A 26,470-nucleotide genomic window follows, 5' to 3' on the forward strand; every position below is an offset into this window, starting at 1 on the left:
TACTGCCAAATACTCTACAGAAACAGCAAACTGTTTTTTCACAGAACAAATGAAATCCAAAATGGATAAAGGTTGTGTTGTAGGCAGTGGCGAAACTACCAGGGTGGCATGGGGTGGCAGCCGCCACCCCTGAAAAGGGGTCTGCCACCCCACCTGCCACCCCAGTCAAAAAATACCAACTGATGATTTATTGGATAATTATTATTAATATCGTTTTAAGATCAAAACAAATTCAAAACAATCCAAAATCGGTGTCAAACTGCAGAATGTCAAATTTGAAAAAGAAACTTGTTGGTGCACACCCCCCCCCCCCCCCCTCCCCCCATCACGAATGGTTGCATCCATATCGCAGAATCTCTTTGCCTTGACGTGGAGTCAGCGCAGACACAAGCTGTCAGATGGAGTCTGTTCACAGGTGGGTAACGTCAAAGTGTAATGTGATTTCGAAACGTTTATAATTCCTCATAGATGGAAGGCGCTGTACAAAATAAACTATTATTATTATTATTAGAGATATGGTACTAGTAACTGGTAGTTTCTGGATGAATATGCTGTGTTGTTATCGATTTCAGAATTAACTACCGAGTGATGAGGCTAGATAGCTATTATGTGGCTAACCCCTAGCTACGTTTTACCTCATGTCACGGTTAGCCACAAGATAGCTTTTGAAGCCAGTTCGGTAACTAGCTAGCTGGCGCTAGCTAACTGAATAACGTTGATAACTAGCCAGCTACTGGCAAGCCTTTGACATTTTGAACTGAAACCAAGTGATGTTGTGGCATTTCATATCATTGTAGTTCTATGAAACGTTCTTAACAAGTTTGCTATTTGGCGTTAGCTAGTATGCTAGTGGTGGCTAAGGCTAGCAGAATTTCTGTGTGTAGCATCAGAAAGGCGAACCTTAACGTTACATGTAAACTTTAATGTATGTTTAACATAAAAACTTTAATTTATGTTTGAATATGACTTGTTTCAATTATAGGAAGGCCATGTCGTCAACCACAAAGAGGAAGGGTGACATCAGGAGCTTCATCCTCACAAAGAAGCAGGTTAGTGATGTGAGGGAGCATGAGGGTCCAAGTGCAGACAGCCTCTGCCACTCGAAGCTTGAGGCTAGAGCGGGAAGGTTAGTTAGCTAGTTCAGCTGGTCCTCGTGGTATTGTAGCCCAGTGCTATATTTTCCTTTTATTTTCTTTATGTTACAAAAAAGCTGGCTAACTATTAAGGTGGCATAGCAGAGGTTGCTTATTTAAAGGAGTAAAGCATTTCGGTAATGCAAAATATGCATTAGGTAGGTAATTTCATTGATGCAGAGAGAAACCTTTTATTTGAAATATTTTATTTGACTGTAATCTCATTTAATATTTACATAGTAAACACTTTCTACTTTTATATAAAAGGGGGATATTTGTGATTTCATTGCATTTACTATAAGAGTAATGAAAGGTATTTTAAATTTGCTTAATTTAGGTTAAAATAAGGGATACACTACTACACTACAAAACTTAACATAAAATCGTATAGATTACCACATAGTTTGTGTGGTCAGTTAAAAGAACTTAGGAAGTGTCCCAGTTAACAATTTAGTTAATTACATTGCTACAGTATTTCTATTTTCAGGATTTCCACTTTTTGTCACAGCCCAGTAAATGTGATCTTATATTTCAATATACCACCACAAGTAGTGATATTTTAAACGAAGCTACAGTGCAGTAACATTAGGGCTAATGTATTATGTTAATGGCCTACTTTTTGTGTAAAATAGGCTACAGATCAGAAAAGAGCAGGAGAGAGCGAGCCCGAGGCAGAATCTGCCAATGCAGAGAGCCAGTTCATTGAGATGGAGGTGGAAAAGATCTGCGTAGCTGGTCAGTATGTTTTTGTTGTTGTGTTATGGTCCAGTTGTGTTCACTCCTTACGTTTGAGAAACTCCACTGCCGTTGGTGTGTGAATGGGTAAATGAGAAGCCATTGTAAAGTGATTTGGGTACTGTTAAATGCAAATAAAGTGCTATAAGTGTGACATTGACCATCAGGGTTATTATTATTATTATTATTATTATTATTATTATTATTGCTACCTATAGTATCTTATTTTATTTTATTTTTCTCCTACACAAAGAAAAAATACCCCAACAGAGACCTTGGAGTGCCTTGATCCAGAGCCAGAGCCTGAGCCAGAGCCAGAAAGTGTCAATGATGACTGTGCAGAGAGACAGTCTGAGACAGAAGTGGAAGATTGTGCAGCTACAGCTGGTCCTCATGGTATGTTTTTTGGTGGGTGGGGGGTTCCATTCAAGTGTTAGCTCCTTACGTTTGAAAAAAGGCTACCACAATTGGTGTGAATGTGTGTGAGAATGGCTTAATGAGAGGCCATTGTAAAGTGTGTTGGGTACCGTTAGTTGCAAATGAAGTCCCATATGTGCAGTCCATTTACCATTTGGATCAAATACATATATCAGCACAGAATTAGTGACATTTTATCAAAGCCACAGTACAGTAAATGCCATGTATGATTTGAATCAATGTAGATCAATCAATGTATCAATGAATCAATGTAGTTAATTAATGTATCAATGAATCAATGTAGTTAAATACATCTTGGGGCTTATCAGGGTAGTTATTATAGAGTAACTTTCCCTCCTTATTTTATCTTTTTCCAGACATTTCCAAACACAGAGGGGATGGGCCGACACAACCATCGCTGGAGAGCTTTCCCAAGACGATGCAAGGTTGTGCAAGGAGAAGTTTCCATGCTGACTGGTACAAAATGCATAACTGGGTGGAATACTCACAGTCAAAAGACGCAGCATATTGCTTTGCTTGTAGACACTTTTCTTTACCTAATGCCTCTAGGACTGTGTTTACCTCTATGAATGGTTATTCTAACTGGAAGAAAGCTACATTTAAGGACAGTGGATTTTGTTCACATGCTAAATCAGAGAGCCATGTTAATGCTATGTTTGCATGGACAGAGAATAAGAAAATGCTAGACAGAAACTCATCAATGTTAGGAATGATGGAAGAGGAGTCAAGTAAAAAAGTAATCGAAAACCAGAAATATATACGCACACTTGGTGAAGTCCTGTTGTTAACTGCCACTCAAAACATTTCCCAGCGTGGTCACCGGGAATCATCCGAGGCGGACAATAGAGGAAATTTCCTAGAATTGTTGGATCTCCTGAGCAAGCATGATCCGTTTTTAAAAAAACGAATGGAAAATCAAGCAAAAAATGCAAAATACACAAGTAGCCTGATACAAAATGAAATACTGCAGTGTTTAGCAGATATGGTTAAAGAGGAGATTATCAAAGAGGTTAAAGAGAGTGCACAATTTTCTGTTCTTGTTGATGAAACAAAAGATGTAAAGAAAATGGAGCAGATGTCTTTTGTTCTTCGGTACTATTATAATGGTGTAGTTCAGGAGAGTTTTCTAGAGTTTCAAGAGGCAGATAAACTGGATGCTGCCAGTTTAACAGAGAAGATCATTGGCTGTTTAGAGAAGTATGGGCTGGAATATAAAAAAAACCTAGTTGGGCAAGGCTATGATGGTGCTTCAACTATGAGTGGGAAGCATGCTTGTGTCCAAGCCAGAATAAGAGAAGTAGCCAAGCATGCATTCTACGTTCATTGCAGTGCCCACTGCTTAAACCTAGTGATGGTAGACAGTGTGAAATCTGTTCCTGATGCAAGAAATTTATTTTCATTGTTAGAGCGACTGTATATTTTTATGTCAGGATCTTATGTCCATCCTAAATGGTTGGATGTGCAGAGAGAGATGTATGATGGTCAAGTAAGGGAACTCTCACGTCTCAGCGAGACTCGATGGGCCAGCAGACATACAGCTTGTCGCAATGTCATGGATAGGTTGCCTGCTGTAATGCAAGTACTGGAAGATATTTCAGAGGAGGACAATCCGGACAGAGCGGTTGAAGCAAGAGGTCTACTAGTTCAGATCGATCTACATTTTATTGGATGTCTTGTACTATTTAGAAAGGTACTAAAGGACACACACTTTTTGTCAGAGATGCTTCAGTCAACACAGGTTGACCTTACTAAAGCTGTAGAGTTAATTGCGACCCTCAGACAGACTCTGGAAGACTATCGCAGTGAGACATACTTTGATGAGCTGTGGAATGAGGTACTAGCCACCTGTGAAAAGTCTGACATTTCAACGACTCACACCTTTAAAAGGGCAAGGCAAATAACACAAAGACTTCAAGGTAGTGTTATCATGTCAACATTAGGACAACACACAGAATCGGACAGTAAGAGGTCTTTTATCACCAAGGTATTTTATCCCATCATTGATTGTATGGTTGGTGAAATGAGAAGACGATTCTCTAGCGTAAACTGTGACATCATGCAGGGTGTCCAGGCCCTAAATCCATCCAGCAGCAGCTTTTTAAATGAGGAGGCAGTTTTTCTATTAGCAAATGCATATGGGTCAAATGTAGAGGATCTGAAACATGAACTGCACCAGACTAGAAGGTTGTTAGATCGACAAGCAACACATGGAAAAAGTCCGTCCAGTTTAATAGAATTTGTTAATTTTTTGGAACCATACAAGGAGGTATTCTTTGAGATGTTCAGGTTATGTAAAATAGCTGTGGTATTGCCTGTTACCAGTGCAGCATGTGAGAGGAGTTTTTCAGCTCTTAAACTGATCAAGAATAACCTGCGTTCTACCATGACTGAGAACAGACTAGCAAGTATAGCAATTCTCAGTATTGAGTCTAAACGTGCGAAAGATTTAAATTTGGATGAGTTTGTGAAGAGATTTGCTGCACAGCATAGCAATCGTCGCATACAGCTTCTGTAGCAATCAGATGATATATGTAACGGAGTCAAAAAACATTCTAATCTGCTTTGTATTTTTTTGGTTGCATTTACAATGTGAAATTTCATCAATAACTGATAATGTAAATACTTGTATATATTTTGTGACTTTAACACACACAGAAATTGTTCTCACAAACCTGTCTAACCTATTCTGTACACATGCACTCACAAAACACTTTGGCAGGCAGGCCTTTGAGGGAGGGCTTTGCTTCTAGGATAATGCTGGAATTTTGTAAAGTGCTGGGAAGTCCTCAAATTTCTAAATCATTCCTATGGCTTGATTTTGCTTTCAAAGTGCCTCAGATTGATTAGATTGAATTAACAATGTTCAACATTTTTGACCCGGGGGATATGCCCCGGATACCCCCCCAGAAGGCTTGCTTGGGATGAGCAACATTTCTGATGCTACAATAATCCCAAGGGAAACACTGTTTTAATGTACTAAAAAGTGGAATGCTCATGTATGTAGACCAAATATTGAATTTATCACACTTGGGTGTTGAAAACACTGTTGTATATGGGTGCATATAAAGTACAAAGTAAGGTGGGCTTCCTAAAAAAATTGCCACCCTACAATATATGCCTGCCACCCCTCTGCCACCCCATGTATAAATCTCTAGAATCGCCACTGGTTGTAGGAGCAGTGTTTCTCAACTTAAAGAAGGCCTTTGACACTGTTAATCATAACAAACTCATATCTAAGCTATTCAGCATTAACTTCTCCACACAAACACTTAAATGGATAGAATCATATTTATTCAACCGTTCTCAGTATGTCAGAGTACAGAATAATCAATCATCTAACCTCCAGCTGTCTACAGGTGTCCCACAAGGGTAAATTCTGGCTCTATTGTTATTTTAATTGTATATAAACGACTTACCATCGATATGTCCTGACACAAACATCCAAATGTATGCTGATGATACTTTAATTTATGTTCACGGAGGCAGTCTGACACAAGTGGCTAATGAACTGACAAACAAGATGGTTCATGTAACAGCTTGGTTGGAGCAATGCTGTCTGCAACTAAATGTCAGTAAAACTGTATGTATGTTCTTCACCAAAACCAAGTCCTCCTGCGTTGATCCAGATGTGTTTGTGTCCGGGGAGATGCTACAGGTGGTCTCACAGTACAAATACCTGGGGGTCTTCATTGATTCAAGACTCAGTTGAAAAAGGTCTGCAACATTGTCAAATTCAGTCTGTCAAATTTTTACCAGAGACTGCATGTCAACAGAGGTGGCTCTGATGTACATGCACTCTATGGTTATATATCACCTACTGCTTAGCAACCTGGTCACATGCCTGTACAACCACTCTTAAACCCCTGGAATCATGATACAAACAAACACTTAAAATAGTAGATAAGAAATCAGTTTATTCTCATCATTGCCCAATACTCAGAAAATATAACTTGTTGAGCTGGGAAAATATAATGAGATATGCAAATGCTTGCCTCATCTACAAAATAATACACGGCCTTACCTCACCTCCGCTCAGACATGTGATCACCATACGCACAACTGTAACTAGGTCAACAAGAGCTGCAACCAGAGGAGACTGCGTTGCTCCATTAAGGAAGAGCTCATTCAGCCAATCTTCATTTTCTTTTAAAGCTGCACAACAATGGAACTCAGTCCCAGTAAAGATTAGAGAACAAAACACCTGCAGTTTATTTAAATCTAACTTAAAAACATGGTTAGTGGAAAATCAGCTCTGTCAACACTGACACAATCTGCACTTTACAACGCTCTGTTTGTACACATGTGCTTTGACCTGTTGCTATCTGTCTGCTTTGTGAATATGTATTTTTGTTTTGTTTTTATGTTTTTATCGATGCTTTTATCATAATATAAGCATCTATGTTGAATGTTGTTTTACTGATTGTATTGACCTGTCATTTGAAGAGAACATTTTTTTTAGGATGACGTTCAACATCTGTCCCGGGACTGCAGATGAAAAATAGCCTGTTGGCGCATTTACAGAAATGTTAATCAATGTGCACTGTCTCTGTCAAATAAATAAATAAATTCAATAAAATAATTAAAGTACTCTGGTTAATCGAGAGGGGAGACTCGTCACGACCAGCTCATTATAGGATTCGGGTTAATGATCCGGATGAATCAGGAATCACCCATCTCTAGTATCCATAGATCAAGTCTCTTCATCGAGCAAAGCATACATTTCGTTTTTACAGAATTTTTTTTCATTGCAGCTCATTCTGTTAAAAGAAAATCGTGACAAAATCGTATCGTGAACTTAAAATCGTATCGAATCGTGAGTTGAGTGTATCGTTACATCCCTATTATGTACCGATGTTAAGTGCTGGCTACATCGTTTCATGCCAAACGTCTGTGGATTACGCTGAACTAGAAGAAACCATAAACTGGACGTTGGAACTAGCTACCTAGCCTAGTTAGGGGTATGGAAGCTGGCTACTAGTTGTCGTCCTTGAATGACAAAATTATAACGATTGGTCAAAGTAAATCCTTGATCCACAAGTCAACCAATTACAGTTATGGTATTTTCCTGTTCTTTCAAATAAGTTGTGAGTGAGTAAAAACACCCTGTATTGTCAATTTCTGATGGTCAAACAAACCACTCACAACTAAGTTATTTGGGAAAGGATTTGCAGCACATCAACTTTGGCCGTTGGCTTTACATCCTGAAATTGTCACTGTTGTCTGAATGTGAATAATCATTGATGAGTGCATTGGTAAAGGTTGAATGCTTCACATTTTCTTAAAGCATTTATAATTTGGCATGAGGAGACAGTGTCAGTCACATTAATTTATGAGGCAATGCCCATTCCTTTATTCCACTGACAATGTAAAAAAGTCTCTAATGAATCCCTGCCGAGTCGACGCACAACTGTTGATTGGTGTCAGTGCCAGAAAAACATTTTAGGAGCAATGAGCTCATGGTATAGATGTAATTAGGCTGTGTGTGTAGACGGTGGAAGCAGGGTGAGGCATATACGTACCTTGATCCCTGCCGAGTCGACGCACAACTGTTGATTGGTGTCAGTGCCAGAACAACTTTTTAGGAGCAATGCGCTCATGGTATAGATGTGGCGCATACATCTTAGTTCCTACTCTTTTCCCTCACCCTATCCTAAGGGAGTCCATGTACGTAGACACGTTAGTTTTGCTGCTGTGTACTCTTATGTTCCAAATAACCCAGCTTCCCCCAAATTTCTTTTTGGTGTCTATCTACGCCGGGATCCTGAGTCGTGGCTGATCCTGTTGCTGCGGTCCTGTGTCCTGGATCCTGAGTCAAGCGTCTCTGCCACATATAAAGTTATGTAGGTTAAGATTTATTGCATCCTGAGCAGAGCACACGCCACGACCAAGCTATATATATAAATCAACCCACTCTCTTCAGTCTGCGTACAAATGACACACATTTACACATTGGAAATGCGTGCAATAGATATGCAGAAGTCCAATTTTGCGTGCATATGATAGGCTAACCATTCCCATTGAGCTCTGAGGCCGAGTTTTGCGTGCTTATGATACTACACGTTTTGTCCGTTCGGGTCTTGGTAGACTGGAAGCTGTGTGGTTCATAAAAACATTTTCTTACTCAATATCAAGCCACGATTATTGTTTTTATTTTAAATCGTATAATGTCGGACCTTTTTTGCCATCCGTCAGGAAAATAAATGGGGCTCAGGGCCTCAGAATACTGAAATCTGTATTTTTTTAAATCTTTTTTTCTTTCTAATTTGTTATTCTTTTCTAAATAACACACTGTTATTTACTCAACAATAACACACAATTATCCTTGTTTTTATTTATTTGTTTAATTCTATAATCTTGGGCTTTTTAGCATGCTTTTTAGCCGTTCCTCAGGAACTGAATTTCAAAATAAAGTCACCGGAAACAGACGTAGGCCTATAAGGGACATTTCGAGCATCATTGCGATGTACACACCCACTGAACTGATTACCCAAGATCCTCAGCTAGAAGCTTGGTTATTGGATTGTTTAGCCGCAATGCACGTTAGGATATGGTGTTAATGCGATATGAAATCCGAAAACATAAAAAAAAAAAAAAGAAAGTAATACTTTAATCCGAGTGTTCTTGCTTTTCTCTTTGAAAGTCATCACATAACTGCATTAAATATTACACATCTGCCGTAGTTCTTTATTTATAGAGCCCTGATGAGAAGACTTCTAGACAAACTGGAAGAACTGCCACCAAAACTGAAAACCTGATGTGGATCATAAATATACAGTATAAGCAATTAAACAACATCTTCCATTTCTCTTGACACAATACGTCTTCTCGCAGTGTCAATACTAATTCGGCTGACTTTTACATTTGATCCAATTGGTAGATTATATTATAGGTTATATTTACACATGCACAGCTGAAAGATATTACTGATTTTCTTTGAATTTGAGAGAATAGTCAGGGGATTTGGGTGATGGGAGACACATCTATGGAATCACAATTTCAATAGCTTACCATTAAATGACGGATATACCTTTCTGTCTATGATGTTTTACAAATCAGATATTAATGTGTAGAACTAAAACATGTGAAATAATATAGCAATATCCTGTAAAATTATGTAAAAACATGAATAAAACTACACATCTTCAGATATTATACATACATAAGTGTCCTACACTAATAATACAAAGTTATTATTAGTATGCTGTGTGTACCTTGTGTGCACCTCCTAGTGGTTAAAGCACGTTATTGAATTATTTTTGTTGAATAATGTTATTTTTGTTGAATAATGTTATTTGATGAAAGAAATATTAAGAGTACATACTTTCATAGGGGGAAAGTAGAAGGTCAATGATAGAAATATAGAATATAAAAAATCAAGAAGATACTGTAAGTGATCTCTACAATAAAACTGTTTAGTGCCGGATGTAGATATTAATAGGAGGATGTGCAAAACAAATGTTTTTCATTCATTGCATAACTACACCGTAGTTGTGTATATGATATATCAATAAACCTTTGAAAATCTTGAAATCTTGAAAGGGATGTGCAAAATCCGTTCGGGTCCAGTCTGCCGTGGATTCGTTCCATTTTATAGTGCTGTTTGGCACTCGGTGTAACCTTGGCGCACTCCAACATCCAATCCCAGAGCTTGAAGATTAATCAAGGGGTTTTTCAAGCAACGGGACTGTAGTCCCTAATGATAGCTGAGGATTATGGGTAGTGTAGTGTCTTCGGCCATCCTAAACTCTGAAATGTTTTTCGGATTTCATATCACATTAACATCATATCCCAACGTGCATTGCGGCTAAAACATCCAAATCACCGAGCTTCAAGCTGAGGATCTTGGGTAATCAGTATAGTGGGTGTGTGGTGTGTATCGCAATGATGCTCGAAATGTCCCTTATAGGCCTACGTCTGTTTCCGGTGACATTATTTTGAAATTCAGTTCCTGAGGAACGGCTAAAAAGCCCAAGATTATAGAATCAAACGAATAAATAAAAACAAGGATAATTGTGTGTTATTGTTGAGTAAATAACAGTGTGTTATTTAGAAAAGAATAACAAATTAGAAGGAAACAAATATTTAAAAAATACAGATTTCAGTATTCTGAGGTTCTGAGCCCCATTTCTTTTCCTCACAGACGGCAAAAAAAGTCTGACATTATACGATTTAAAATAAAAACAATAATCGTGGCTTGATATTAAGAACATGTTTTTATGAACCACACAGCTTCCGGTCTACCAAGACCCGAACGGACAAAACGTGGTGTATCATATGCACGCAAAACTCAGCCTCAGAACTCAATGGGAATGGTTAGCGTATCATATGCACACAAAATCGGACTTATGCGTATCTATTGCACGCATTTCCAATGTGTAAAGTCGTGTCATTTGTACGCAGACTGGAGAGAGTGGGTTGATATAAATATAGAGCGTTAGAGACTAGCTGGTGAACACAGTGGAGCATCTCGCGGCTAAAGATCAGATATTTCCCTGCGGATTCTGATAAAGGGGACTAAATATCAGACATACTGTATGTTGGCCTGGTGGACAAAAGCATGACAGATGCATACATGTTGCTCTATATGTGTTGCAAAATGGCCTAAAATTTGAAAGGGAAGATACCGTATGTGTTCATACTCTGTTTAAAGCCCCTAATTTGGTTAAATATCCGTTCAACTTTTATATTTTTAACGGTCCAAAACTGTCAGTTTTTTGTTTTATTAATGTTCTGATGGTGTGGCAGGACAGCAATGTAGTACCTTGTTAAAAACACACACTTTTTAAAATGTGAAATCTGTAGACATAATACATTTATTAAAGTCAACGTGTTGGATTGTTGGTGTAACAATGCGTCCATATGTTATTACAAAATGCATTAGAGTATTCCACTGTACATTATTTCATTTTACATTCTTTTTATCTCAATTAATTATGTATTAGTTTACTTTGATAGTTTACTACAAGTGGCCTGGGACTTGACATTTCCATGGAAACAACTATACTAAAGATGCATATAACAATACATCTTTTTAAAAAAATGCAATCTGCAGGTAACTGGCATGTTAGCTGAGTGAGGTGAATGTGAGTTTGGGGAAAGGCAAAGCTGAGCTTGGAGATATAAGTCATGGGCTTTTAACAAACACTTGTCATTTGCCTAATTTGTCAATTTTGTTATCTGCATTTTCCCTCTGGGACATTTTAAACAAGAACATATTAGCAATATAGCTTGAACATTTTATTTTTGATATGAGTGTGATATCTCAATCACTCAATAAAGCTTTGTGGTCCACACAGCTGGCTCTGTTCTGCACTCAGCTGTGATGTCACCCTGCACACGGCTAAAATTAGGCTCAGAGAACTGTCGCCAATGGAAACATGTTCAGAAACTGTGAACACATTTTCACGGCAAAGCATGATTCATTAAGTTCAGAACAATGCTGTTTTCCTTCAAATACACAGAATCTCTGGATGACGTGAAATAATTTCACCTGTTTCCAAAGCGGTTTTTCTTGTTAGGACCTCCTCGGGATTACTGATGGAGACACAATTGATTGAAAATAAATTCTTAAAGCATGTTCTGATATATTGAGTTTGGACTGTCTGCCTTGCAAACTGGAGCAGTGGCATATTGATTTGACAGCGAGAGACCTTTACTCTTCTCAGGCTCCATCTTCACATCCACATTACATGAGAGGGATGTGTAGAACTGTGCAGTCCTTAACCAAAGTCTGTGAAATATACTGTATCTCTAGAACAAAAGTTTGATTTCAAGGTTCATGATGTTCACAAAATACAAATTTCCAGAACGTTTTCACATACATTATAGCCAGCTTTAGGAAGACGATAAGTTTATAGATGACGTCAAACAAAGTGTTTTGAAAAACATCTACTCCAGTGCTAAAATATCATCATCAATTTGAAAGGGGTACAGAGCAAATTGCCCCTCCAAGCAAAAGATCGATCTATAATACAGAGCACTCTGTTCGGGAACAATATTAACAAATCCATGGAGAGCTGCTGCAGGTGGAGACTGATGGTAACAATCAGAGAGTCACCTGCATGTGGACCACAGCCTTTGTTATGCTCTCCAATTGTTATAGATTGTCCAAGAATATAAAATAAAATGTTGTGATAATGAGCCAACAGAACTATTACTTTTAAATAAAATCATCTCCACATAGATGGCACATCTTTGGCAAGAAAAACAACGGTGAACATTTTTTATAGAAAACACAAAAACTAAAAACAGATGAGATTCATGTTCTCACCAGAGATCCTCTAACAAACAGTTTTACAAAAAAAGCATTAAAAAAGAATAGTTGCATCACAATATTTTCAAACATCATTGTCATACAGATAAAAGTCTCTATTCATATTTTCAAAAACAAAGTTACACAGTGTGTACAGTCAACAATTATATAGTAAAGACAACTTGTCCTTTTTGTGATTATGAAAATGACAACTTTGAGAACTTGGAACATTTTACCTTCAAGGGCATCAACATCAAATGTCACAATCTTATGAAGGACCCAAATGCAGCACTCGAGAAACCAAGGAGTATTGGTAATGTACTTTATTGGTAATAATACCAGAGCAGAGGGATACCAGCAGAACAGTATCAGCCGGATGATGTGCAGGCAAACGTACCAGAGGACAGCGGGCAGAAGGTGAGTCAGGGCCGGGCAGAGGGTCAGGGAGAAGGCGAGGCGGTCAACGTAGGTACAGGCAGGGTCAGACAGCAGGCAAGGCAGGGTAGTCCAAGGACAGGCAGGATCAGGGAACAGGCAGAGCAGGCAGGTCGGGGACAGGCAGGGTCGGAACCGGGTAGGGAATCTGGTCACAAACGCGTGAAAGACTAGCATGAAGGCAAAGTACGATCTGGCAATGGGTGTGTGTCTGGTGAGGGTTTAAATACTGGTAGTAAAACTAATGGGTGCAGTAGAGAAAGAGAGTGAGCAAAAACGTAGGTGTGGTTAACAGGTGTGTAACGGAGGTGATCTCTGGGCCCATATTTATTTAACTAGCTTGTCTGTCTTTGTTTCCTGGTTTTATTCTGAACCTGTTCCCCTTTCCCCATGTCTGTTGCTGATTGTGTGCACCTGGTGCCCTTGTGTTGTCTCCTCCCCCCTCACCTGTGTATTTTTGGTTGATTAGGGTGTGTGTGTATTTAGGCTCTGTTTCCCTGTCTGTTAGAAGGCTGGTAGTGTGGTGTAAAATCCCTGTGGTTGGTGACGGTGTGCACATGTTCAGCCGGATTGAGGCTGTGAATGATGTTTTTGATTCAATAAATGCCCACACCGGGTTATATTTTTGGACGTTCTGCCTCTGCCTCCTTGCTTGGTCGGGTCGCTCAATTGTCAGCTTCACAAGGTGAGACAGGTGAATGGAAAACTACTTGTGAATGATGGAGCAGACTGTGACAGAACCCCCCACTTAATGGACGGCTCCTGATGTCCCTAAACAATAATCTACAGAGGAGGGTGGGAGGTGGGGTTATTACTCATCTGAAAAAGTTATTTCGGCCTCATTCTCCTGCCCCCTGTGGGAATCAACGTCCTCATCAGAAGCAGGCCCCTCACTGTCCTCCTCGGAAGAGCTGACAGTGTGTGGAGAGACTCTCCCTGTGTCTCTTCCCGTTGATGTGATGGCCTTAGGAGGTTGCCCGGGATTGCGCTGATGGAACCCTCTGATGAGCCGGGGGTCCAACACATGACGGGCTGGAACCCAAGACCTCTCCTCAGGGAGACCCTGAGTCTACCAGGTACTGGACTCCTCTCCCTCTGCGACGGGAACGAAGCAGTCAATTGAAAGTGTACGTAGGTCCACCGTCAATCATCCGGAGGGGTGGTGGAGGAGGGACCGCAGGAACCAGTGCACTCTCTCGGACAGGTTTGATCCTGGAAACATGAAAGGTCGGATGGATGTCCGAGGCAGTCTTAGCCTTACTGCTGCAGGATTGATTATCCTTACATTATCCTTACAATAACCTCCCTCTCCAGGGCCGGAAACAGAGGGTGTTGGAACCCGTATGCAAGCTGAAATGGGGACAGCTTGGTTTCCGAACTGATCAGCTTGTTGTGGGCGTACTCGACCCAGATTAGTTGTTTAGCCCAGGCCGCTGGGTGCTTGGAGACTATACAGCGTAAAGCCGTCTCCATCTCCTGGTTTTTCCTTTCGGTCTGAGCGTTGGATTGAGGATGGAAACCAGATGACAGACTGACCGTGGCCCCAATGAGCGTGCATAGTTCCCTGCAGAACACCGAGGTAAATTGGGGACCACGAACGGAAACCACATCGGTAGGTAGCCCATGGAGCCGGAACACGTGGAACAGGACCAGCTCCGCCGTCTCTTTAGCTGAGGGGAGCTTGGGTATCGGCACAAAATGAGCCATCTTACTGAACCGGTCTATCACCGCCAAGATGGCAGTGTGCCCGTTGGATAGTGGTAGACCAGTAACACAGTCCAGATAAATGTGGGACCAGGGGCAATGAGGGATAGGCAGAGGTTGTAGGAGACCAGCAGGAGCTTGGTTAGAAGACTTGTGTTGATTGCAAACTGGGCAGGCATTAACAAATTCCCTGGTATCCTTCTTAAGTGTTTCCCACCAGAACCTTTGCTGGACTACCTTCCGGGTACGTTGGATACCAGGATGGCAGGTAAGTCTGGAGTTGTGGGCCCACTGGATAACATCAGACCTCAACATCTGCCACTCCTCCAGAGCCAACTTCACTGCTAGCAGCTCCCGATTTCCTACATCATAGTTTCTTTCCGCTGTTGTCAAATGCCTCGAAAAGAAAGCACAGGGATGGAGTTTTTGGCTGTTGGTTACTCGCTGAGACAGGATGGCCCCCACCCCCATATCAGAAGCATCCACCTCCAAAACAAATTCTCTTTCAGGATCGGGTACTCGGAGGATGGCTGCGGAGATGAACCTGGCCTTAAGGTTCTGGAACGCCTCCTCAGCCGTGGAGGACCACTGGAACATGACCTTAGAGGAGGTCAGGGCCGTGAGTGGAAAGGCCAAGGTGCTGTATCCACGAATGAACCTCCGGTAGAAGTTGGCGAACCCCAGGAACTGTTGTAGCTGCTTCCGGGAGTCTGGAACCGGCCAGGAAGTGACTGCATCAACCTTGTAGGGATCCCTCTCAATGCTCCCCTGTCCCACGATGTATTCCAGAGAAGAGACAGAGCAGGTGTGAAACTCACACTTCTCATTTTTAACAAACAGCAAGTTCTCCAGTAATCTCTGGAGAACCGCCTGGACGTGGTGCACGTGTTCTTTCAGAGTCTTGGAAAAGATCAGGATGTCATCCAAGTAAATAAATACGTGCCGGTCCAACATGTCACAGAGCACGTCATTTACCAACGCCTGGAATACTGCATGGGCATTGGTAAGCCCAAAAGGCATGACTAGATGCTCGTAGTGCCCCGAGGCGGTGTTGAATGCGGTCTTCCACTCATCACCCTCGCGAATACGTACCAAGTGGTACGCGTTAGGCAAGTCCAACTTAGTGAAAATGGTTGCTCCCTGCAGCAACTCGAATACAGAGGGGATATGAGGCAGTGGGTATCGATTCTTTATAGTAATGTCACTAAGACCCTGAAAGTCGATACAGGGCCTTAGGGTCTTGTCTTTCTTCTCCACAAAGAAGAACCCCGCTCCAGCAGGTGATGAGGAAGGGCGAATAATTCCAGCCGCCAGAGAGTTATTGATATACGTCTCCATGGAAACTCTTTCCGGAGCAGACAGGGAGTACAATCGACCCCTGGGAGGGCTGGTGCCGGAATGCAAGTCGATGGCACAGTCGTACGGCCGGTGTGGCTTGCCGAATACTTCCTTGAAGTCCAGATATTCCGGTGGAACCCCTGTAACATCCGGAACCCGGCTGGGCTTCACCGAACGCTGAGGTGCGGCAGCCTGTTTCAGACTGATCTGATGACAAGAGGGGCTCCACCCCAAAATGGCTCCCGTCTCCCAGTCAATGTTAGGGTTGTGGCGGCGGAGCCATGGGTAACCCAGGATAAGCGGGATATGTGGAGACCGGAGAACATGAAACTGAATAGTTTCATGCTGGTTCCCGGACAGGAGCATGTGAACGGGTACAGTCTGATGAGTCACTGTCCCCAGCAGATGACCGTCTAAAGTGCTGGCTGGAACTGGGCGAGATAAGGGAACCCGGTCTATTCCCAACTGCAGCATAAGCTCTTCGTCCATAATACTCGCGTCTGAACCAGAGTCAATAAAAACTGCAAGGGCCTGAGAGCTATCCGGTAATAGCAACCTGACGTGGCTTAATAGTCTATGAGCGGGAACAAATCCAGGTGTTTGGCTCACCAGTATGTTCCCCATTACTGCTGAGCCTTGCCTTTTACCGGGCAGCAAGAAACAAAATGGCCGGCCCGGCCGCAGTAGAGACATAGGTTACCTCGTCTGCGATGTTCACGTTCCTCCAAGGTGGCGCCGGTGCGACCCACCTGCATGGGCTCGGCTCAAGTTGTTGAGGCGGCCCCTGGTGTGAAACCCAATAGCATAATCCACCACAGATCCATTACCCTGGCTCAGGCTCAGTAGTCTTCCTGCAGCGTCTGGTCCCACAGACACAGGTCCAAACACCTTGCGCTGCTCCGCGGAAAAAGCGGGGAAAGAAGAGCAGGCGGGTGTTTGCTGCTCCCATTCAGCTGTGCCCCACAGTCGGGCTTTCCCAGTCAGATGATTGACCGTGAACGCCACACGAGCTGCTTCAGAAGCGAAAGTGTGTGGCTGCAGCGCGAACAGGATAGAACAGTTAGTAAGAAACGGTCTGCAGCCCTCCGGTTCCCCGGCGTAGCGCTCCGGAGTTCCCACCCGAGGCTCTGGGGCAAATCCGATCGGAGAGGATGCAGAAGCGGGTGCCGGCGGCATGGGAAGAGGCACTGGAGCAGCCACCACTGCTGCTAGCTGCTGCACAGTAGCCATTAGCTGCTGTAGCTGCACAGCTAAATAGGTTAGCGTCTGGTCATGTGTAGTTAGCATGATGAGCCTCGGTAGCCAGGGAGGCTATCAAGGCTTCCTGCCTCTGCAGAGCGTCCTCAACTCTCTCGAAACTGTCTCTAAGTGAAGAGGAGTGCGCTGGGTCCATGTTCTGGCCAGATCGTTCTGTCACAATCTTATGAAGGACCTAAATTCAGCACTCGAGAAACCAAGGAGCATTGGTAATGTACTTTATTGGTATGAATACCAGAGCAGACGGATATCAGTCGGATGATGTGCAGGCAAACGAACCAGAGGACAGCGGGCATAAGGTGAGTCAGGGCCGGGCAGTGGGTCAGACAGCAGGCGGGGTGGTCATCGTAGGTACAGGCAGGGTTAGACAGCAGGCAAGGCAGGATAGTCCAAGGACAGGCAGGATCAGGGATCAGGCAGAGCAGGCAGGTCAGGGACAGGCAGGGTCGGAACCGGGTAGGCAATCTGGTAACAAACGCGTGAAAGACTAGCATGAAGGCAAAGTACGATCTGGCAACGGGTGTTTCTGGTGAGGGTTTAAATACTGGCAGTACAACTAATGGGTGCAGTAGAGAAAGAGAGTGAGCAAAAACGTTGGTGTTGTTAACAGGTGAGACAGGTGAATGGAAAACTACTGGTGAATGATGGAGCAGACTGTGACATCGAAAGCCTTTCTCAAATCAACGATTGGCCGAGACCAAAGACTATTGAGTTGACTGAATAATAAATTGATCATATTCTCTTCTGCATTTTGAGGGAGAAATAAACCCGAATTATATGAAAAACAATAATACAAACAATTTGCTAAGGAATGTATATATATATATATATATATATTTATTTATTTTTCCAAATATATCTTTGGAAAATACACACTTTTAACTCCCACTGCAGTCGCATCACAAAAAAACTATCACAAAAACACACTGTATCTTAATAAAAGGCTATATTGCAAAGCCCTATAGCTTACATTGAATCACAATGTTTTTTTCAATCTTGTTTTCTTTTCTGTCAAATGCTAACATTTGTAAGTTTTGTTCACTATAATATCTGTGCAGCTATGGTATGGTTAAGGTAAGCTCACAAGGCAAATCAAGTATGGTTAAGGTTAAACATAACTACCTGGGCAGAGTGAGGGACAAACAGTCTGATGTTGAATGCAGGGCAGGATCTATTCAGCACACTGAACAAATGACCCACCTTTTTCTCAAGGACATACACTGGCACTGAGTGTAAGCACTGGATCAGATGTAGGATCCTTCAGATGTGCATATTTCACTGCTGGACTGTTTACCAGCCTGATACTCTGACGGCAGAGGTGTTAGCGTTAGTGTTAGTCTTCCTGTGTGTTCTCGCCTCTGATTCATCTCACAACTCAGCACACCTCCTCAGTTCTCTTAAGTATCTCTCCACTTTGTTTCTCTCTGTATGTGTTTGAATGAGATTCAAACACACAGACATGACATGTGTCCTATCTGAACTCACAGAGCAGTGCTGGGCTGCTTTAGAAAGGGTTCATCTCCTGGTCAGTGTAATGGATACTGTAGTAACAACTAATGAATTATTCAATGAATATACAGGAGGATTATGGGAGGATTATTGTAATGGGGTGTTTTTGAAATATTTTAAGCAAAGCCATTGCAAACTTATAACATCTCAAACCTTAATGATTTTATCCACAATGGCCTGATTGGCTTGATGTTTGCATACTGCTGTTAGGATTTATTTTGCATCCTCCACACTTTACAGTTTTTTCCTGAATAAATACTATTTCTAAAATTCCTGACAGATCTGCCAAAGCTATCTTTTTGTCATTTACATTTCAAAGTAACCAGGACACCTCTGTGTTTTGACATTCAAGGTTCATCAAGTAAAATCCTCCGAATAGAGCGTCACCAGTTTTTTAACTTGTTCCAGTCACATCAGACTTGTTTGTAAGACAGAATCTCTATGAATAATGTATTGGATGTCAGCTTAATCCCCATTTACCCTTCATGAATGACAAAAGCATACAGCGCTCGTGTCAGCGAGCTTTTGTTTAGCTGTGGTGCAAAAGGCCGTGTTGAGCCACTGTTTAAAAATAAAAAACAAAAGGTGCAGTTACAGATTTATTCAATATCAGCTGTCAGGTTTGACATTCTTGAACGTTTTAGTGGTGGATAATGCTAAATATAATACACTGAATAAAGTAAAAATCATCATCAATCCGTTTTCTCTGACAGTGTTAAGATTGTTTGTCAAATGAATCTATTTAAAAAACAAATATGCCATATGTCATGCTGATAATACAATCTTAGAAACTGAACTTTTCACTCACTCTATTACTGTGTTGGCATTTTGTTTTCTGTTTGTCATTGTTAACAGCATTTTAATAAGGGTGTGAGTATAATCTCTGAGAGTACTGCAGTGATTAAAGTCAATATATTTTTGCATTAAAAAAAATGCAGTACCCATGGCTAAGCAGTATTACACTTAACACTCTAACACTTAATTGATGGACAATATTTTCTCTATCATATTCATTTTCTTTCACCTTTCAGTCCATAGATACCTGTCGTTTTAAAAAAGGAGAAAAATTGTATAATTAAGTGAAAACAGGACTCATACTTTAGCTTGGACTGAGAGAGGTGTACACATTTTGACAGAAGTTACGGAACTGTAGGTTTAATTCATCAAACTATAGTCCTGATCAGAAGCTGTGGACCATGTTGGTGAACGGTGCAGCTGGTCAAACTTAACTACAAGGACTAATCTCCCAGCATGCAGCTGCCTCTTTTACCTTATGCAAGGAGGTGTTTTGTCTCTTGGTATACGTATATTTTACATTATACCGAACATTTACTTTGGGAGCTCCCTGACACTAGGAGTTCTGAGGTGAGCAGAGGTTACAGAGTCTTATCACTTGTGTTGTGCTCACTCATCTTTCCTTTCAATAACCAGAGTTCTAATCCCCTCTGACCTCACACAGATCTCTATCAGCTCCCTGTATACTACATTGAACTCACATGCAGGGGGTAGCTTAAAGTGTTCCCAGTTATTGATTAACCCGAGCCTATTTTTCAGGTCTCAGGCTTGAAAATGACATTCCCAGAACAAATGACCATATCTTCCCTTTTCTAAAAGGGTTAAATTAATAATCTTTTTTCTCAATGCAAGGTTACACCTGTGAGTTGGATGTAGAAGTGTCAGAATCAATATAGATGTTTTATTTTAAAGTAAATTCAGATTGAATACAGTAAAAAAAGTGTTGTGTCCGTCCAAAAAAAAAGATTACTTATAGTGAAAACCACACTTGAATGATGGGATGGTAGACTAAAAGCTTTAGGAATCCAAACTACAACATATAATAAGTACCCTGTATCAAGATTGATGCAAAGCAAGTGAAATTTGACCTTCGTAGAGAGATTTAGCAAAAAAAAAACACTTCTGGGGTCATTTGGGTGGATTTGACCTATCTCTGGCCCCCCTTGCTCGATTTTGCTGATTGACATCTCTTTCTAATCGTCAGAGTCAATGGAATCGAGGGGAACTACCACATACTCCTTATTTGGTAATGTGTGTGTGTGAGACTGATGCATAGCCAAAGCCGGAAGCTGCGATAACTCTGATGGCTACCATTAGCAGCTAACTTTTACTCTCCGATTTTTACATAAAAATTGAATTATGGATTATAAATTAAAAAAGATGATTCCACAGAAACATTATCAACCTATGGATTAACCCATTCAGCCGCGTTTTTTCTCGTTTTAATGCCATTGAACAAGCCTTTTGATCAGATCGGCAGCTACGGTGAGACGATCTCCGTAAAAGCTATGTAAAGGTACGTGTTGTGATGTCTGTGTTTACTTCCCCTGTCGCGAGTTCGGATCACTCAGTGATGATATATATACCTAAATAATCTGTGGAACTTCAGCTTTAATCGGATATCTTGTATGTGCAGCTACGATAAGTAATAAGGGTATCTTTTATCTTGAGTTCTGTGCCAAAGTGCGTTAGCATTTTTCGCTCGGGGTCATTTAGATGCTTCTTATGAGACTTGTGTTTTGTTTTGGTAAAAATGGTTTGTATCGTCAGTTAGCTGAGATTATTCCCGTTAATCTGGTATAACACATTAATAGGTTCTTAAATATTAAGATCCCCTGAGACACAGTGTCGTGAAAAAAAAAAAAAGGACACGCCGAGGGGTCCTTGGGGCTTATCGCTTAATAACATGAATGAATCCTATACGGTCCACATGGAGCCGAGTATATCCAACAGCACAGTGAGGACAGGGCCGTCATGTGTTGGCAGCAGAATTAATGAGTAAAGTGTGATGAAAGGAGGGTTCATCAATACAGTGGAAAACTCTTTCTCATTATTCCACAGGACAGTCAGTGCTGACTCTTTAAAGGGACACAGGAAAAATATTTCTTATGCTGTGTCAATCTCAACAAAGGCTGGCTCCTCAACAACATAAAGTAATGAAAGTCATTTCACTTTTTATTTTAATGAAGCTGTCGAGAAAGTTTATATTAAGAAATTGCAAAAATATTGCATTCTTTATAGCAGGTCCTACTTGTGTGCTACAAATGTATTGTATGTATGTATTATGTATTATGTCAAAAAATGTCATATAACTGTATGAGGTTATTGAAAGCATTAATATTACGTTTAAATAGGTTCAACTTAATATTATTGCTTTCAACTAACCTCGTACAGTTATGTGAAATCAGTTGACATAATACATTTAAAGGTCTCCTATTATGCAAAGCCGACTTTTCCATGTATGTTATACATAAATATGTGTCCCCTCTGTGTAAGAGATTCTGAAAGTCTCAGGAACAAAGACCCCTCTCTTTTTGTCCTGGAGTACAGGCTATACGCCACTTTCGGGTCCCGGGGGAACAGCTGGCAGCGAAGCAGCCCAGATAAAACTCTTTCTTCATTGTTTGTTGTGTATTCAGTCAAGCGGGTCAAAGTTACAAAGCACTTCACATCTTATTAATCGGCCTAATTGTACCTTAACCGTGCAGTAATAAAGTAATCTGTAGAAAAGCACCGTATTTAGGTCAGCCATCATAGTGAGGCTACATTAAATGTTATAATATTCATCGTGTCCTTTCTACTGTATATGCATATATTCCTGTCTATTGCTTTCATTTGTATTTAATGTTATTGTGTTTATACTTGTTTCCACACATTTCACAATTTGGGATGAATGAAGTATCTATCTATATATGATATCCATCTATCTATATGTCCGTCATTCTATCAGTCTGTCTGTCTGTCTGTCTGTCTGTCTGTCTGTCTGTCTGTCTGTCTGTCTGTCTCTCTGTCTGTCTGTCTGTCTGTCTGTCTGTCTGTCTGTCTGTCTGTCTGTCTGTCTGTCTCTGCCTGCCTGCCTGCCTACCTGCCTACCTACCTACCTACCTACCTACCTACATACCTACCTACCTACCTACCTACCTACCTACCTACCTACCTACCTACCTACCTACCTATCTGCCTACCTACCTACCTACCTACTAGTTGTTTTGTTTGGAAAGGTTTTTTCATTGTATTGCTCTCTACCGGCACCTGCAGAGTACAGGACTTTACATTGTACTTACAATTTTACATTGTAACTTTGACCCGCTTGACTAATATACAACAAACAATGAAGAAAGAGTTTTATCTGGGCTGCTTCGCTGCCAGCTGCTCCCCCCGGGACCCGAAAGTGGCGTAGGTCTATTGCCTGTACTTCAACATCAACGAAAGTGCTCGGCTGTATTGAACCAACAAACTAACACAAACTAACTGTATCACTATAACATGATGATGATGATGATGATGATGATGATGATGATGATGATGATGGTGATGGTGATGGTGATGATGATGATGATAATAATAATAATAGATTTAATTGGTTAGCGGTTTTACAGGTGCTCAAAGACGCTTTACAGATATAGTGAAGATAAAAGAAAAAAAAGGAACAAGAAATAAATATATAGTTAAAGTTAAAGTCAAACAATACAAAAACAATCACACATTAAAAGCCAGATTGAAGAGGTGAGTTTTTGTGAGTTTTTTTAAGGTGGTGAGGCCAGTGCAGTCTCTGATGGGTTGTGGGAGTGAGTTCCAGAGGGAGGGGGCAGCGACGGAGAAGGCTCTGTCCCCCCAGGTCCGGTGATTGGTGCGGGTGGGGATGGTTAGGAGGTTGGCTTCTGATGAGCGGAGGCAGCAGGAAGGGGTGTGGTGGTGCAGCAGGTCTGTGAGGTAGGGGGGGGGTGCTGCTTGTTGAGGGCTTTGTAAGTAATCAGGAGGACTTTGAAATTGATTATTTGACGGACGGGAAGCCAGTGGAGGTTCTGGAGGACGGGAGTGATGTGGTCTCGGGAGCGGGTGTGGGTGAGGAGGCGGGCAACAGAGTTCTGGATATGTTGGAGTTTATTGAGGAGGTTGGATGGTATGCCGTAGAGCAGGCCTATTCAACTGGCGGCCCGCGGGCCAGATGCGGCCCAGAACCAACTCCCGAGTGGCCCAGCCTCCAGTAGCCAAATTCCTACACTAGTACAGACCATGAACGCAACACTCCGCGTTGCATAGAAACCACCAAACCACAACGCAGCACGTTTTTTGAAAGTGCATCTAGTGGTGCTAGTAACGGTGGTCCTATGATAGCAACTCTAAAACATGTCTCTCAACTCTGAAGCGTAAACAGAGACAAAACGGTCATTGATCTTGTGGAGCAGATCCAAGTCAAGCTGGACCTTTTCGCGACCGACTTGAGCACGGGTCGGATACTGCATTTTCCGACGCTCCCCAAACACATCACATCTCCGGCACAAATCCCGGATGTGATGACAGATTTCATTGCGAGGTTGAAAGAGAACTTTGCCGGTCGATTGGATGGACTTGCTCTGCCCACAGAGGTGATGGGCTTTGCCAGAGCCCCCTTCACTGTTGCAATAGAGGGGGACGTATCAACCAGAGCAAAGGAAGTGGTCCCCTGCATCAACAAGGGGAAATATACACTGGAACTTATTGACATGCAGCGCACTAACGGGCCAGCGAAGTTTTGGAGTGATGTCAAAAAACGGCAGTTCCCTAACGTTCAGAAAGTAGCGATCTGTGTGCTCAGTATGTTTGGATCAACCTACAAATGTGAATCAAGCTTTTCACACATGAACTCAATCAAAAGTAGCACTCGCTGCTTCCTGACTGACAGCACTCTTCACCTATGTCTTAGGATTGCATTGATATACTATGAGCCAAAAATCACTGCTCTTGTTCAAAACAAAAAATGTCCCTTCTCCCATTGAGAAAGTCAGCGATGACAAATCACAAATGAGGTGATAGTAAGCACCTAGTTTACTATAGTAGACGTGTAGTGTAGTATTCATTCATATAGTTACCCGTATCCCTTGTTATGGGTTTGTGCACTGAAGGGTAACTTGACAGTTCTTTCTGTATTCATTTAAATGCACTTTGTAATGTGTCTCGGTCAAATGTGACCAAAACGTATGATTTTTTTGTTATTACTTGAAAAGTGAAAAAATAGTATTGCTACAGTACTACCTCTTTGTGTTGCATTGCTCTTTAGCTGTTTTTTTTGTATGTGAGGACATTTATTAAGACTGCTATTATTGTATTCAGTAAATGCACTTTGTGATGTGCCTGTTTAAAAAAAAAATAACCTGAATATTTGACTTCTAAAGCAAACAAATGTAATGCTACAACTGTGCACTTTTTTTTCAGATTCTGTTAAATTAATGCTAATTTGTTCTGTTTTTATGCACTTTTTGAACTACCTTTGTTACAGTAGATGAACAATGAATAAAGATTTTATGTTTTTCATCGCAGTAATATGTGTTTGTTTAAAATGTGTCACTACCCGCTTTTTACAGGCCGCTGAATGTCTGGCCCAGCTGAATTTTGTAATTATAAAATCTGGCCCAACTGAATGTGTAGTTGAATAGCCCTGCCGTAGAGGATTGCAGTAGTCGAGTCGTGAAGTGATGAATGCATGAATCAGGGTTTCAGCAGCAGAGGAGGAGAGTGATGGGCGGAGACGGGCAATGTTTTTGAGGTGGAAAAAGGTGGTCCTGGTGATGTGATTTATGTGGTGGTTGAATTTGAGCTGACTGTCGAAGATGACTCCGAGGTTGCGGATGTGAGGGGGGGAGATAGAGTGTGGCTGTCAATGGTGAAGTTGAAATTCTGGATGTCTTTGATACGGGATGGGGGGCCGATGATGATGATGTCTGATTTGGCACTGTTCAGTTGGAGATAGTTTGTTTGCATCCATGCTTTTATTTCTGAGAGACAGTTGGTGAGAGTGGAGTGTGTTTTGGGGGTGGTGGTTTTTGTTGAGCTATAAAGTTGGATGCCATCAGCGTAGCAGGCAAATTATTTTGCCAAGGGGGAGCATGTAGAGGATGAAGAGGAGGGGGCCAAGCACCGAACCCTGGGGGACGCCTTGGGACAGAGGAGCAGTGGAGGAGGTGCAGTTGTTGATGTTGATAAACTGATGTCTGTCGGTGAGGTAGGATTTAAGCCAGGAGAGTGCAGTGTCAGTGATGTTGAGTGATGATTCGAGGAGGGACAGCAGGATGGTGTTGTTGATGGTGTCGAATGCTGCGGTGAGGTTGAGGAGGATGAGGATGTTCAGGTTTCCGGAGTCAGAGGAGAGGAGGAGGTCGTTTGTGATTTTCAGAAGAGCTGTTTCTGTGCTGTGTTTTGATCGGAAACCGGATTGAAATGGCTCAAAGAGGTCATTGGAGCTGAGGTGGGATTTTAGTTGTGAGGCAATGACACGTTCAAGTATTTTTGACAGAAAGGGGAGATTTGAGATGGGCCGGAAGTTGGACATGATGTCAGGTGTGAGTCCAGGTCTTTCGAGAATGGGTGCGACAGCAGCCAGTTTGAGAGAGGGGGGAACTGATCCAGATCTGAGGGAGTTAATGATGGTGGCGATGAGCTGGGAGATTGCAGGGAGGCTCTCTTTAACACATTTGGAGGGCATTGGGTCAAGTGTGCAGGTGGAGTTAATTCCAGTCATGAAGTCAGACAGTTGCATGGGGGTCACAGGGGAGAAGTGGGACAGGGGCTGTGAGGTGAAGGGGGGGGAGCCAGGAGGGGAGGTGGGGGGTGCTGATGAGGGTGTCAGATTGCTGTAAATGTTGCTGATTTTGGTTTTGAAAAACGAGAGGAAGGA

General features: G+C 41.8%; 1 protein-coding gene across 3 annotated transcripts; it reads left to right on the plus strand.

Moving 5' to 3' along the window:
- The first annotated feature begins 335 nt into the window (after positions 1-335).
- On the plus strand, positions 336-5,459 carry LOC307020356 (uncharacterized protein). Of its 3 annotated transcripts, XR_013802850.1 has the most exons (5): positions 336-415; positions 983-1,049; positions 1,766-1,868; positions 2,139-2,264; positions 2,663-5,458. XR_013802850.1 is itself a non-coding variant. In XM_079651664.1 (4 exons), exons 1-4 carry the CDS (start codon positions 963-965, stop codon positions 2,873-2,875), a joined length of 546 nt encoding a protein of 181 aa, XP_079507790.1. In that variant the 5' UTR covers positions 437-962; the 3' UTR covers positions 2,876-5,459. The 3 variants fall into 3 exon arrangements, 1 of the variants encoding a protein (XP_079507790.1); XM_079651664.1 differs by lacking the exon at positions 336-415 and having other exon boundaries at positions 437-1,049; positions 2,122-2,264; positions 2,663-5,459; XR_013802851.1 differs by lacking the exon at positions 336-415 and having other exon boundaries at positions 445-1,049.
- The last annotated feature ends 21,011 nt before the right edge of the window (positions 5,460-26,470 follow it).

Source organism: Notothenia rossii, assembly GCF_949606895.1.
Source record: "Notothenia rossii genome assembly, chromosome: 9".
Classification (NCBI taxonomy): Eukaryota; Metazoa; Chordata; class Actinopteri; order Perciformes; family Nototheniidae; genus Notothenia; species Notothenia rossii.

Coding starts and splice junctions, on each gene's coding strand:
- LOC307020356 (XM_079651664.1), top strand. CDS start 963: ATGACTTGTTTCAATTATAGGAAGGCCATGTCGTCAACCACAAAGAGG. Junction 1,869..2,121: donor GGAAAAGATCTGCGTAGCTG/GTCAGTATGTTT, acceptor TCCTACACAAAG/AAAAAATACCCCAACAGAGA. Junction 2,265..2,662: donor AGCTACAGCTGGTCCTCATG/GTATGTTTTTTG, acceptor ATCTTTTTCCAG/ACATTTCCAAACACAGAGGG.